Raw genomic sequence first — 14,292 nt, 5'->3', positions numbered from 1 at the left:
TCCTTATTCACAGACTGTTTGAAGCAAAATCCAATCAAGGTTTTCAAACAAATATTAAATGTCTTCGTGCAATTAACTTAAGCATCCTTTTCTTCTGCTTACCTCTCATTCTGTTATATTTGATAATTAAATTTTCCCAGTTCATGCAATGAAAGGTGAGGTAGCACTTTTGACCACTGTAGGGTGGTCAAAACCTGAAGTTTGGGGCAGAAATTTCAGTTTGAAGCATGAAACCAGTCAGTTGGACTGATTTCAGATTTTCAGTAGGACCCAGTCCTGCCTTGTGTGTTTTCTAGTTCCTTATTTGTGTGTTGCTGATCATGCTCCTTTTTTGTATGGTTTTCAGGTGGAGTTGGCATGAACTTAAAAGCAGCAGATACTGTTATTTTTTCTGACAGTGATTTTAATCCTCAAAATGACTTGCGGGCAGCTGCCAGAGCTCACTGAATTGGCCAGAACAAGTGAGTGAGTTAGTCATTGACACCTTTCTGCTCTGTTGGCTTGCAGCTGTGGATTGGGGAGGAAGGTGGACCGTGTATTGCTGACAACAGTGCCACGTTGGAGTTAGAGTCCACTGGGTTTGAACCCCGTTGTGCTGCTGGCTTGTAGAGCAATGTTGGGGGATCAGTGGTCCCATGATCAGTTCAGACTCACTTTGTTGAAAAGAACAGTTAAATTCTAAAATGATTAGAAGAAACTTAGAATTTATTTAGTTCATGTTTCTCACGTTAGATCCTAATTCAGTTTAAAAATGAAGTTAAAGCCAGTGGGTGCACATGCCTGTAATCATTATCAGCATGGGAGACTCAAGCAGGAAGATCAAGTTTAAAGCCAACCTTGCAACTTACCTAAACCCTGTCTCAAAACTTTTTTTTTAAGGCTAGGATTATAACTTCATGGTAAAGCTCTCCTGGGTTGGGTTCCCAGTATCACAAAGAGGAAACAAAGTTGTGTTCAGCTACCCTTTGACTTGAGGTAACATGCCTGCCAGGGGTTATCCTGGCTACAGATGAAGTCCCAATAGTGGTCACTTCATCTTCCTTCCTCTTTCTATTTTGGGGAAAAGTTCAGGAAGAAGTTGAGGCCAGATTTCTCTAACAAATGCTCAGGTCCCAATGAGCAGTGTCCTTTTCATTGTTCCCTGAATGTGGCATTTGGTTTTGCTTCCTTTTGGGTGTATTTTCCTGGCATGCTTTTTTCCCCAGCTTTGCAGACTTCTAACACTGCTCTCATTTGACTCCCGTACAGGGCTGTGAAAGTGATCCGGCTGATTGGCCGAGACACTGTGGAAGAAATAGTTTATAGGAAAGCAGCCTCCAAACTGCAGCTCACCAACACGATCATAGAAAGAGACCATTTTACTCTGGGAGCCCAGAAACCTTTGGCTGATCCTGACCTCCAGGTAAAATGTGTTCCTTTTAGAGTCTCATGATTTATAACCAGTACTATCTTTGGATGAGAATGCAAATAAAAAGGACCAGCATTAACCACCCATTGTTGCAAATTACACATTATTTTCATTGGCCTAATTCTTACCCTCTCAGTACCTAACTACATGCAAGGTGCCATACAAGCTAAAAATGAGGGTGGCATTTAAAGGCAGAGAAAATAGAATAAAAAGAATGAGCTTTGAACCATCTAACTTGGATTGAAATTCACATCTTATCCCTTACTGGATGTATGACTTTGAGCATGTAACTGAACATCAAGGATCTAATCTCTTTATGGCTTCTAAAGATGAGTGTGCCACGAGTTACCTCAGAGAGAATTTGTTTAAGTTCTTTTTTTTTCTTCCTTTTTTTTAAATCAGTGATGATTAGTTCCATACCTCCTCCTTAATCCCAGACCCTTTGAGTAGTGACTTACAGTACTCATTCCATACTCAGAGATGAGTGAACAAGATTAGGAATTCAAAATTATGCCATAGGATATAGGGATGAAAGCACTAGAGTTAATTTGTTGAAGAAGGAAAAATTAGATGGGAGTCAATTGCTGGCTTAGAATATCCTAGAGAGCTCTCTTTTGGTAGGAGGTTTAGAGTTATTCCTTAGCAGCAGCCTTTGAGATAAAATTGAACCTATATTATAATATACCCCAAGTCCTTCTGAGGGATTAGATGCAGAGAGATCAACCCCTAGTATCTAGTATGATTCAAGCATGAAGAGAGTAATAAATGTCTGAGAAAAGGTAGTAGCTGTGGGAAAGTCTGCTGTAGGAAACTGCAGAGAAATGACAGGAGTTGGCTATTGTTTTGAGGCAGGCAGTGAGAGAGAGCAAGTTCCAAGATGGCTTTAAGCCTTTAAGCCTGAAAGATGAGAGTAGAAAGTAGGAAGACAGGGATAGAAATTAGAAAGATGAAGATAATGTAGGCTTTAGTCAACAGAATTTGTAGTAAAAATCAATATACATTATTGTTAGAGGGAGACTCAGAAAAGAAAGGAATTAGAAAAATTTGCAAGAAAAACCAGGCTTTAAAAGGATCAGCTTATCAAACAAAAAATTCAAGAGGTATATGAAAGGGAAAAATTACACAGTATTACAAGCAGAATCATCAAATTTACAACTAGCCCAAGCATGAGTTTAAAAATGGCAGTTTTCTCACATCTGTATCTTTACACATCAGCATTGCAGACAGGGAAGGTGCTGTTTTTGTTAGGGAGTCACTCACCTGCAGGAAAGGGTCACAGATTTGGGGGTACTAGAACCCGAAAGAAGAACCCTAGGTTTTGTTTGTTTGCTTGACTTTAGTTTATCTTAGAGAGTAACTGGAGTCTTTGGCCTTTTGTGTTTTGAGTCTTCTGCATGCTCATCTGTCATGGTGGCCGGGCAGGCTGTGCATTTTATTTTCACACTATTGAAGAGGCAATTTCAAATGGAAGGTGAAAGCTTGAGAGAGAGGTGCGTGTACACTGTAGGTTTCTAAATATACTTCTTCACAGGACCTTGGGAGAGGAGCTCATCATGGGCTGTTGTGAAGGCACAGGCATCAGGAGTTATAGGAGATGCTTCCCCAGTGGAGGGAGCTCCAGGCATTCAGTCAGGGGTTTCCCTGTGGCATTGGCTGCTAGCACATCATTGTGAAATGCACAGGCAAAAGCTCTGCCATGGGACCAGATCCTGGGGCCAGTACAAACTATGGGCTGGTGGAGAGGACCTCGGTGGGACTTCCTGCCCAAGCCATGGCAAGAAATCACACTCTGGTTCTGTCTTGATTCTTTCCTCCCCACCAGACTGTGAGTTATTTATGGTTGCCAGGAACAAGGGTGATAACTCACTGCCTTGTCTCAAAATACAGCAGGACATTTTTTTAAGTTATTAAAAGAATCTAATAGTAAAAGACGTGGTTCTGGTTTGATAAATCTAAGCAGTATAGAGCAGTGAAGTCCTGAAAAAGGAAAGCAGGTTCCTTGTTTTAGAAGGAGAACACAACAGAAACAGAGAACAGATAAAGATGCGGTGAACACTTATTGAATGCGTACTGTGTGCTAAGCATTGTGTGACGTGCACTTTTTCCAGTTGTTTTAGAAGAAGAATAACAAAAAAATGAGATAGATGTTGTCTTTACCTCCATCTTAAGAAATTTTCCAAACATCAGATTCATGACTCTAATCTGAGCACTCTTTAACTTCCAACTACATGCTCTTAGTTACTATAATAAAGTGGTTTTCATTTAAAAAATGGGTAGTTCCTTAAAGACATGTTGTGAGTGAGCAGTAGCGAGGGAAGCCAGGAGACATAGTCCAAGGAGTGGAAGAGGGAAGTGTCCCAGTATGGACTGAGCCTCATCATAAATACTTGGCTTTCTTCTGTTTTGGGTACTAAATGCCAAAGCCATTTGGCTTGGTTATATATATGTACACCAAAGTTAAATATAAATATAACAGGTATGGTTTTGCTTAGTTTTTGTCATAGTTTTCATCTCGGGTATTTTCAAGCTAAAGTTTCCAAGTTACAGAATAGGCAATCTAGAGATAATTAACCAAATCTAAAAGGGCAAAATGAAAATGAAGTCCCATGATGTGGATCCCAATTGGTTCAGAATTCCTAAGAGATAGTACTTAGGGAGGTGGAGAGTTGCAAGTAGCAAATGAAAGCCAGGTAACACTATCTAAGATTCTGGTTCCTGTAGCCATAGAAAGTAGGCTGAGTATATCCCCTAGGAGTATATCCTGCAAGAGGGCAGGATGGGGAGTGCCGCAGGACTATCCAGGGAGATTGAAATTGAGAAAGGGCTTTTGGGTCTGGTGATCAGGGTGGTTATGGTTTTGCCAAAGTGGATCCCATAAACCACTGTAGTAGCAAAGCGGCTTGGCAAGGACAGGTGGCAGCTCATGGTGAGATGAGGTATTCAGTGGCACCTTCTCTTTATAAGAGTTTGGCAGTGGGAGAGGTAAGAAGGTAGCCAACAGGTTCTCTGAGTTCTCTCAGGACTGCTGGAAGTGCCTGTAAAAAATGCTGGTGAGAAGTGCTATAGAAGATGCTGGAATCATTTTATCTGCCCCCACTCCTCAAAAAAATTGGAGGCCCAAATTTTTTTTGGTATTGTAAATAATTGTCAAAGTCAACATCTCTGATCATCATTTATCACCTCTCTGCTTATTCCTCATCCAACTTCAAAACAGCCTGGCAGGTGTCATTTGTGATGGAAGAGAAGAAAGTCCATCAGGGAAAGAATTACCTGGTATCATTTAGACACTTAGCAAGTCACACATCCTCATCTGTGTTTTCATGAGAACTAACTGGATCTCTCGTTTTCTTCATTCAAGTTGAGTGACATACTGAAATTTGGCTTGGATAAACTGCTGTCCTCTGAGGGGAGCACCCTGGAGGAGGTAGACCTGGAGTCCATCCTGGGAGAGACAGAGAATAGCCAGTGGGCCTCTGATGCCCTGCCTGCAGCTGGAGGAGGGATCAGAGAACAGGAGGAAGGAAGTGAGTTGGGGTTAGGTGAGCCAGTGACTTCATCACCTCAAGGTAGGGTGTGAGTGAGATGCGTCCCCACAGGAAGTCCTGTGTCCTGCTCTGGGACCTTTCTTTCCTACCCAGCCCTGTAGTCATCTGATGACATTCTTAAGGCTTCCTGGTCCAAGAACTACCAGAGTAATCCTTGTTCCCTTGAAGCTGGACTTTGAATCCAAGTGATGATATTAATGTTTATGGTCCTGTCAGTCTCAAGGATTAAATTTGAACCTTTTCTCCCTTGACGCAGACATCTTCTCTGGAGTTTATTTGGTAAACCTCCTATCTTTATGGTGGTGCTTTGCACAGTGATTCCTCTTCTCAATAGTAGAATGTTTTTTAAATTGCAACTGATATTTATGGACATTTATTGTGTTCATCAACAGTACTGACTATGTCATGTGCTTTAGGTCGTTTAAGACCCATGAGGTGGGGGGCTGGGGTGGTGGCTCAGCGGTAGAGCACTCATCTCGCACGTGCAAGGGCCTGGGTTCAATCCTCAGCACCACATAAAAACAAAAGTAAAAATAAAGGCATTGTGTCCAACTTCAACTAAAAAAATACATATTAAAAAAAAAGACCCATGAGGTGTAGGAGATCATTTTTTCTTCCTTTTTCTTTTTTCTCAAATTTGGTGGCCCCCCCTTCTCTCTCTCTCTCTCTCTCTCTCTCTCTCTCTCTATATATATATATATATATATATATATATATATATATATATATATAGTTGTAGATAGACAGCATGCCCTTATTTTATTTTTTTTAATGTGGTGGCTAAGGATGGAGCCCAGTGCCTCACACATGCTGAGTAAGCACTCTGCCACTGAACTACAACCCTAGCCCCAATATTTATCTTTTTGTCCATTTTCTGTTCTGAAATATTTGAATTTCAGACTTGAAAGGGTTTTTTGTTTTTCCTCATGATTATTTTTAAAATGACTGTTCTCCTGTATCAGCAAGAGGGAGTCAATCTGGGCTGGTGTGAGAGGGTTTTACTGACCTTTTTTAAAAATTTTTATTCATATATGACAGCAGAAAGCATTATAATTCTTATACATATAGAGCACAATTTTTCATATCTCTGATTGTATACACAGTATATTCACACCCAGTTCCTGTATTCAAACCTGTACTTTGGATAATAATTATCACATTCCACCATCATTAATAACCTCATGCCTCCTCCCTTCCCCTCCAACCCCTCTGCCCTATCTAGAGCTTGTTGTTCCTCCCATCTCCCACTCTCTATCCCACTATGAATCAGCCTCCTTATATCAAATAAAACATTCAGCATTTGGTTTTTTGGGATTGGCTAACTTAGCATTATCTTTTCTAATTCCATCCATTTACCTGCAAATGCCATGATTTTATTTTCTTCTATTGCTGAGTAATATTCCATTGTATGTGTGTGTGTGTGTGTGTGTATGTGTGTATACATACACACACACATACACACACACACCCCACAGTTTTTAATCCATTCATCTATTGAAGGGCATCTAGGTTGGTCCCACAGTTTAGCTATTGTGAATTGTGCTGCTGTAAACATTGATGCATCTGTGTCCTGTAGTATACTGTTTTTAAGTCCTTTGGATATAGATTGAGGAGATGGACAGCTGGGTCAGATGGTGGTTCCATTCTCAATTTTCCAAGTTATCTCCATACTGCTTTCCATATTGGCTGCACCAATTTGCAGTCCTATTAGCAGTGTATGAGTGCCTTTTTCTCCCACATCCTCGCCAACACTTATTGTGGTTTGTATCCATAATAGCTGCCATTCTGACGAGTGAGATGAAATCTTAGAGTGGTTTTGATTTGCATTTCTCTAATAGCTAGTAATGATGAACATTTTTTCATCTATTTGTTGACTGATTGTATATTATCTTCTGAGAAGTGTCTGTTCAGGTCCTTGGCCCATTTATTGATTGGGTTATTTTTTTTTTTTTGGTGTTTAGCTTTTGAGGTTTTTTATATACCCTAGAGATTAGTGCTATATCTGATGTGTGAGGGGTAAAGATTTGCTCCCAAGATGTAGGCTTTCTATTCACCTCACAGATTGTTTCTTTTGCTGAGAAGAAAGAAACTTTTTAGTTTGAGTCCATCCCATTTATTGATTCTTGATTTTAATTCTGGCACCAAAAGAGTCTTATTAAGGAAGTTGGAGCCTAATCTCACATGATGGAGATTAGGGTCTACTTTTTCTTCTATTAAACGCAGAGTCTCTGGTTTTATTCCCAGGTCCTTGATCCATTTTGAGTTGAGTTTTGTGCATGGTGAGAGATAGGGGTTTAATTTCATTTTGTTGCATATGGATTTCCAGTTCTCCCAGCACCATTTGTTGAAGATGCTATCTTTTCTCTAGTGCATGTTTTTGGTACCTTTGTCTAATATAAGATAATTGTAGTTTTGTGGGTTAGTCTCTGTATCCTCTGTTGTGTACCATTGGTCTACCAGTCTGTTTTGGTGTCAATTCCATGCTGTTTTTGTTACTGTTGCTCTGTAGTATAGTTTAAGGTCTGATATAGTGATGCCCCCTGCTTCACTTTTCTTGCTAAGGATTGCTTTAGCTATTCTGGGTCTCTTATTTTTCCAGATGAATTTCATGATTGCTTTTTCTATTTCTATGAGGAATGCCATTGAGATTTTGATTGGAATTGCATTAAATCTATATAGCGCTTTTGGTAGTATGGTCATTTTGATAATATTAATTCTGCCTATCCAAGAACAAGGTCAATCTTTCCAGAAATAGTAAATGAATTCAGCAAAGGAGCAGGATATAAATCAATACCCATAAATCAAAGGTATTTCTGTATATCAGTGACAAAGCCTCTGAGAAGGAAATGAGGAAAACTACTCCATTCACAATAACCTCAAAAAAAAAAAATGATACTTGAGAATCAATGAAAGAAGTCAAAGATCTATACAATGAAAACTACAGAACCCTAAAGAGAGAAATCAAAGAAGATCTTAGAAGATGGAAAGATCTACACATTCCCTTCTTAAAAGGAATTTATATTCTTCAAGAACTTTTTCTTGTTCTCAGCTTGTTGTTTTAATCGTATCCTATTCCCATTTCAAGGATATAATATCCTCCCCGAGGACATTTATTATAGCTTTTTAAAATATATCTCAGGGAGGATATTTATTATATCTTTCAGAAAGTGTTACCCTGCCCACTGTATTATCTCTTTTTCCTCTATTTGCTTTTCCTTCTTCCTCCTCTTTTTAAAAGTTTTGTTTTTGGAGTCTCTCGTTCTTGTTAGCAGTTTATCTGAAACATCTGGTGTCCTCTGATCATCGTGCTGGTGAAATTCCCCAAAGCTGACAGGCAGCTCTGTTGTGAACAGGTGGGTGGCCTTTGGGCCTCATGCCAACAGCACTGGTTGGCAAGCCAGCTTTTGCACTGGGGGAGTCAGATTTGAAGATTTCACTGGACAACTCATTGTATCCTAAGACGAGTCCTATACCATTACAGTGAAATTGGTGGTTTAAATTGGAAAGACAGGGAGCTGAGGGCACATGATGCTCTTGGTGTTTGGTGTGTGGATCGTCTCAGTTCCTCCATACTGTGGTGCCTGTGCTTGTGCATCTGAGTTTTTGGAGAACTGAAAGGGTTTCAGTTCCTGCAGTCAGCCCCAGCTAGATACCAGTGTTTTGGTTCCACAGCTCTTTTGAATCTGTTGTCCTCTTTTTATCCACTTTTTATCTTCCAAAGAATTCGTGCACTGTTTCATCTACCATTGCCTCATATATCTTTTTAGAAATCTGTGTATTGTCCTTTAGCTGTTTTGGGTGAGAGAAAAAATAGATGTGTGTGGTCATATTTTTAAGTTGTATTTGATTACCTTAGTACCAAGTTTCCACCCTTTTCTGTACTCATCTAGATTGACTTTATTTACTAGAACAAAATAAAATTGCAGTGTTTTCAGAAAGATAATTATATATCTCAGTCTACCTACAAAAAAAATTACATTTTTGCAGACAGTTTAACTGTTGGATTCTCTACTTGGATAAAAATTTGGAATGTTGTCTTCGATGACTGTCTTGATTCTCTTTGTGGTAGATGGTTCCTCTGGCAGGACCCAGATGAGGGTCTAGACCTGTGGGCTCCAGCTGCCTCTTCGAAACAGAGTGAAGACATAAAGCATGGTTAAAAATAACAAATGAATATGAAAGAGGAGTAGTTAGAGCAGCCCATTCACAATTAAGTATAAAGTAAGGTTGCTTTATCTTTAATGCCAAGTTTTTTAAAAAGCACAGTTATATGGTAAGGTGAGCATGCCCAGAAACCTGCCTTGGGAGCATGCGCAAAACCTAGCCCCGCCCAACTCCTCCTTTGAAGGTGGAAATGGAGTTGCCCGCCCCTTGAGCCGGTACTGGTTAATGGAAGTGAACCAGGAACTAACAATAGGCTGCTGCCTTTTCATTTGTTTGGCCAGCGATTTACATCATTCTGTCTCATCCAGAAGGTGTAAGATTTCCATTGCAAATAGAGATTGTGGAGAGGGGTCAGCAGCTGGACTAGGGGAGTAAGATGTTACTTTTCCTGGTGGTCCTTTGGATTTTGCTTCGCTTTCCAATGTCCTGTGCAAACAGAAGCATGGCTGATGGTTATTAGGAGAAAAATACATGAATAGTCTTTTAATTGGTTCCTTGATCATTCTTTTCTCTTTTATTACAATTTTAGCTTTTAAGTGACTCGGCTGCCTTCTCTACTATTTGGTCATGAATTTCTTTTTTTCCTTCTCAACAAGGATTGTTCTGGGGACCCAAGTGCTGTTAGCTTTTATAAGGAATGTTGATTACTTTATATGAAATAGGATGGAAGGAGGTTGATTAAACCCTGTGAAATGAGAGACAGTTGGGGAATTCTGGGAAAGATGGCCATGGACAAAGATTCATGGGATCACAATGTACTTCTACAATATTTGTGAGAGGGATGTGTGAGATAAGGATAAGATTTTTTTTAAATAGCATCAGGTATCAACCAGCACTAATGAGTGAAAGCTAAAGGGAGGCAGCTTGAAAGTCTTTGCAAGAAAGGATTTTGTTCATAACTATGACTTCACAAATAATGACTCTCCCAGGATTCTCTGAATTTCCCCTCTGAGAGTGGACCATTTGAGTAGAACCAGAGTATCAAAGAAGAAATTTTAAAGTCTAGTAAAAATTTATATGTGGATTTTTCAAAATGCTACAAATAGTTGATTCTTTGCTGTCTTTAAACAATATACAGTAATCACAAGAAAAGTTCCTTCTGTTCTTTGTGTCATTAGTTCTTGGCCTCACTCAAACCTAAGTGATGATGTGGAGGAAGAAAGCACACAAGATAACATGGCTATTAGCTTCCAGTTTAGAGGCTTGTCCTGGCAAACATTTCTTCTCTTTTCATGAGGTATAAAAATATAACCAAAACCCATCAGGACAGATTTTATATGGCTAAAAATTCATGATTTCATGAAAATAGGAAAGAGTATTTCTGATTTTTCTTAAAGTTCTCAAATACATCTAAATAGTAGATAGAAAAGACAGTGGAATGAGATTACCAACATTACCCTAAGTACACATATAAAGACACAACTAGGGGCTGGGGATGTGGCTCAAGCAGTAGCGCGCTTGCCTGGCATGCATGCAGCCTGGGTTCGATGCTCAACACCACATACAAAAAAAGATGTTGTGTCCACCGAGAACTAAAAAATAAATATTTAAAAATCTCTCTCTCCTCTCCCTCCCTCTCTCTCTCTCTCTCTCTCTCTCTCTCTCTCTCTCTCTCTCTTAAAAAAGACACAACTGATGTGACTATGTATACAACCAGAGATATGAAAAATTGTGTACCATATGTGTAATATGAATTATAATGCATTCTGCTGTCATATATAACAAATTAGAATTAAAAATAAATAATTTTTTAAAAAAGATTTTAAAAAGTGGGAAAATCAGAAACTAATATCGTTCCATGCTGTACATATCACTTCCCTTTCTCAAGTACAATCTGGCACAAAATGTGTTGAGAAGAGATTCCCCTCCAAAAAAAAAAATCCACTGGGGCTGGGGATATAGCTTAGTTGGAAGAGTACTTGCCTCACATGCACAAGGCTCTGGGTTCAATCCCCAGCACCACCAAAAAAACCCCAAAATCTGATATTACATCCAATGGCATGAACAAGATTTAAAAAGCCACATAACCATAATGAGAGCATAAAGCACACAAAAGGCTTTCTAGATTCCAATCTAGGAAAAAAAAAAACATATCCCAAGGAAGGAGAACAATGTTCTTGCAATTACTTTTCTCTAAGGAGTGTCTTAGTATGGTGATGAATGACCTTTTTTAACCCCCAGCACTGAGGATTGAACTGAGGAGTGCTCTACCACTGAGCTACATCTGCAGTCATTAATGTTTGTTTTTTTTTATTTTTCTTGAGACAGAGTCTCACCAAGTTGCCCAGGCTCTCCTCAAACTTACCATTCTCCTACTTGTCAACCTCCTGAGTAGCTAGGATTATAGGCATGCACTATTGTACTGGCTACAAATTATATGTTTTTAAATCAGGAAATTGTCATTTAGAGAATATTATTCCCATAAGTTCTTTCTATATAAATTATTATAGAGCAAGCTTCACATAACCAATTGAAGAGACATTATCGTTAATAGATTATCCTATATTGTAGTTAATTGTATGGAAAAGGAACAATGTAGCAAAAATGAAATCATAAAAACAAAGACATTTCACATAGTAATGTAGATTAAAATGTCATCCAACTATAAATTCCCCCAAAATGCATGGACCAAGATCCTACCCAAGATTGAGACTTGAGGAAAGACTGACTGTATCCTTTAAAGGCACAAACTCATTTTTTCTTCTCTGTGGTACCCTGTGCCACACTGTAAAGAAGCTCAGGCTATCTTACTGGAGGAAGAGTCCATTTGAAGAAAGCCCCTGACATATGAAAGACCACATGGAAAGGGAGACTATATAAAGCCAACAGTCAGCACCTTAGTTCCGGACATACAAAGCCATCTCAGACCTTGTAGTCTAAATCAGGCGTGTGCTGTATGGGTGAGCCTAGGTGACACTGGAGCAGAACCTTGGTTAAAGTCTTGACTTACAAAATTATGAGAAATAAAATGATTGTTTGTTTGGTAGTGGGGATTGAACTCAGAGGCTCTCGACCACTGAGCCACATCCCTAGCCCTATTTTGTATTTTATTTAGAGACAGGGTATCACTGAGTTGTTTAGTGCCTCGCCATTACTGAGGCTGGCTTTGAACTCTCAATCCTCCTACCTCAGCCTCCTGAGCCACTGGAATTACAGGTGTGCACCACCACTCCCGGCAAATGGTTATTTTTTAAAGCCACTAAATTTTGGAATTTTTAAAAATATAATAATAGATAACTAAAACACTGTTTATTGATGATTTGTAGGGCTTTTATTTAATGACCAGTTTTATTAAAGAATACCCCATTTATTTCTACTGTGATCAGCAAACAAACTGAAATTCAATATTTAAAATTTTTTGCCAAGAATATAACCTATCTTGCAAGTTTCCATGAGGACTAGAAAAGAATATATATTCTGGAGTTGTTGGGCATTGTCAGTCAATGTCAATAAGGTTAAGGTGGTTGATAGTTTTGTTCAGACTCTTGTGTATCATTAGTGATTTTTTTTATAGTGTTACTATCAGTTGTTAAAAGGGTGTTAAAAATTCAAAGTATAGATTTGTCTCTTCAGTTTTGTCAGCTTTCATATATTTGGGGCATATAAATGTTTGGTTGTATGGTGTCATGTTTCTGTGTTCTTAAAAACACATTATGGTATTATGAAATGTCTTTCTTATCTCTTATAAAACTCTTTATCTTGAATTAAATTCATCTGATGTTAGTATAGCCTCTGCATTCTTCTTGGCTTACTATTCATGATGTATTTTTATCTATTTCTTGTTTTCGTTCTATTCATATTTTTATTTAATGTAATTAAATAAAATTACATTAAATAAAAATTAAATTTTATTTAATTTATCCATTAGCGTTTAGCTTTATTGCTTTACATTATTGTTTTAGCAATGTTTCCAGGAATTATGAAATGCATTCTTTAATTTATCACAGTTTTCATAATTTAAATTGTGATACTTTCTCACATCTCCCCAAGTCCTTTGTGCTTTGTCGTCATACATATTACAGCTGTATACCCTATGTTTTTTACCTTAGTCATGTTTCCAAGAAATTAAAAGAATAAACATGTATACATATTGCCTTTTATATTTACCTACATTTTAGTATTTCTAGTACTTTTCATTTCTGTTTATGGTGCATTGTCTTTAAAAATATCTACCCCAAATTCTCCACATTCCTGTATCATGTTGCTTCTCTCATTATGAAGTAATATCTATTTTCCCACCCGCTGAGTCTGGGCTGGTCTTTTGTCTTGTTTTAATGAACAAAATATATTTTTGGTGAAAGTGATGCCATGCCAATCCTAGACCTAACACCTTGGGAAGGTGTATACCTTCTACTTTTATCCTCTAGAAATCTAATCAACAAATAAAAAATTTTAGAATGACTGAATGACTAAAAGCATTTGAGGAGATAAGCCTGACCCAACCAGTTGAGCTAGCAGACATGTAAACAAAGCTATTTTGTCAGTTCTACCTTTGGTTAAACAATCCCTGCTAAAGGAAACCACATAAGCACTAATAAATACCTAGAGCAAAGGAGCCATCAGGTTATGTAAAGCCAAATCATAGAATAAGGAGAAATAACAAAGAATTTTTATTTTAAACCATTAAATTTATTACACAGTGAACTAAAACACACAGTGCATCTGTTTCTACCTGATGGATCATCTCCTTTTATCCTGAAGAGGTTCTTTTAGCATTGTTAATAGTAGAGATCTATTGGTATTAAATTTTCTTACTTTTTATTTATTTGAAAATGTCTATTCTGCTTTCAGTTTTGAAGAGTACTTATCCTAGATTAGCAGTTTTTGTCTTCTAGCACCTTAAACCTTTCCATTAACTTTAATCTCTCATTTCTGATAAGAAGTCAGCTATCATTTTAGTCATTTTTACCTATGCGTAACACACCACTTTTTTCTAATTGCCTTCAAGACCTTTTTCCTCCTAATTGATTATTTACAGTTGACTCTGATGCATCTAGATGTGATTTGCTTTGTAACTAACTTTAGTATTCACTGAGTTTCCTAAATCTGTTAACATCTTTTTTGTTAATTTGAGATAATTTTAGCCATCATTGTCTTAAATATTTTTTCTGTACAATTTATGCCTCTATTCTTCTAGAAATCTAATTATATGTATATTAGGTCACTTTGTAATGA

The 14,292-nt window shown here is 38.0% G+C and overlaps 1 protein-coding gene across 9 annotated transcripts in view; it reads left to right on the top strand.

Moving 5' to 3' along the window:
* The window catches only part of LOC144372555 (transport and Golgi organization protein 1 homolog), a 137,846-nt gene that overhangs the window by 49,251 nt on the left and 74,303 nt on the right, over positions 1-14,292 (top strand). For 5 of the 9 annotated variants that reach the window (XM_078035885.1, XM_078035890.1, XM_078035889.1 and 2 more), the window contains 3 exons: positions 347-461; positions 1,249-1,402; positions 4,767-4,932. The exons of 2 other annotated variants lie outside the window; for them this stretch is intronic. In XM_078035885.1, coding sequence (XP_077892011.1) covers position 4,932 — 1 coding nt within the window. In that variant the 5' untranslated portion in view covers positions 347-461; positions 1,249-1,402; positions 4,767-4,931. The remainder of the gene's footprint in view (positions 1-346; positions 462-1,248; positions 1,403-4,766; positions 4,933-14,292) is intronic. 2 more of the 9 variants (XM_078035892.1, XM_078035887.1) reach the window with 1 other exon arrangement.

This window comes from Ictidomys tridecemlineatus, unplaced genomic scaffold, assembly GCF_052094955.1.
Source record: "Ictidomys tridecemlineatus isolate mIctTri1 unplaced genomic scaffold, mIctTri1.hap1 Scaffold_130, whole genome shotgun sequence".
NCBI lineage: Eukaryota > Metazoa > Chordata > Mammalia > Rodentia > Sciuridae > Ictidomys > Ictidomys tridecemlineatus.
This window is presented reverse-complemented; position numbering and strand designations above follow the sequence as displayed.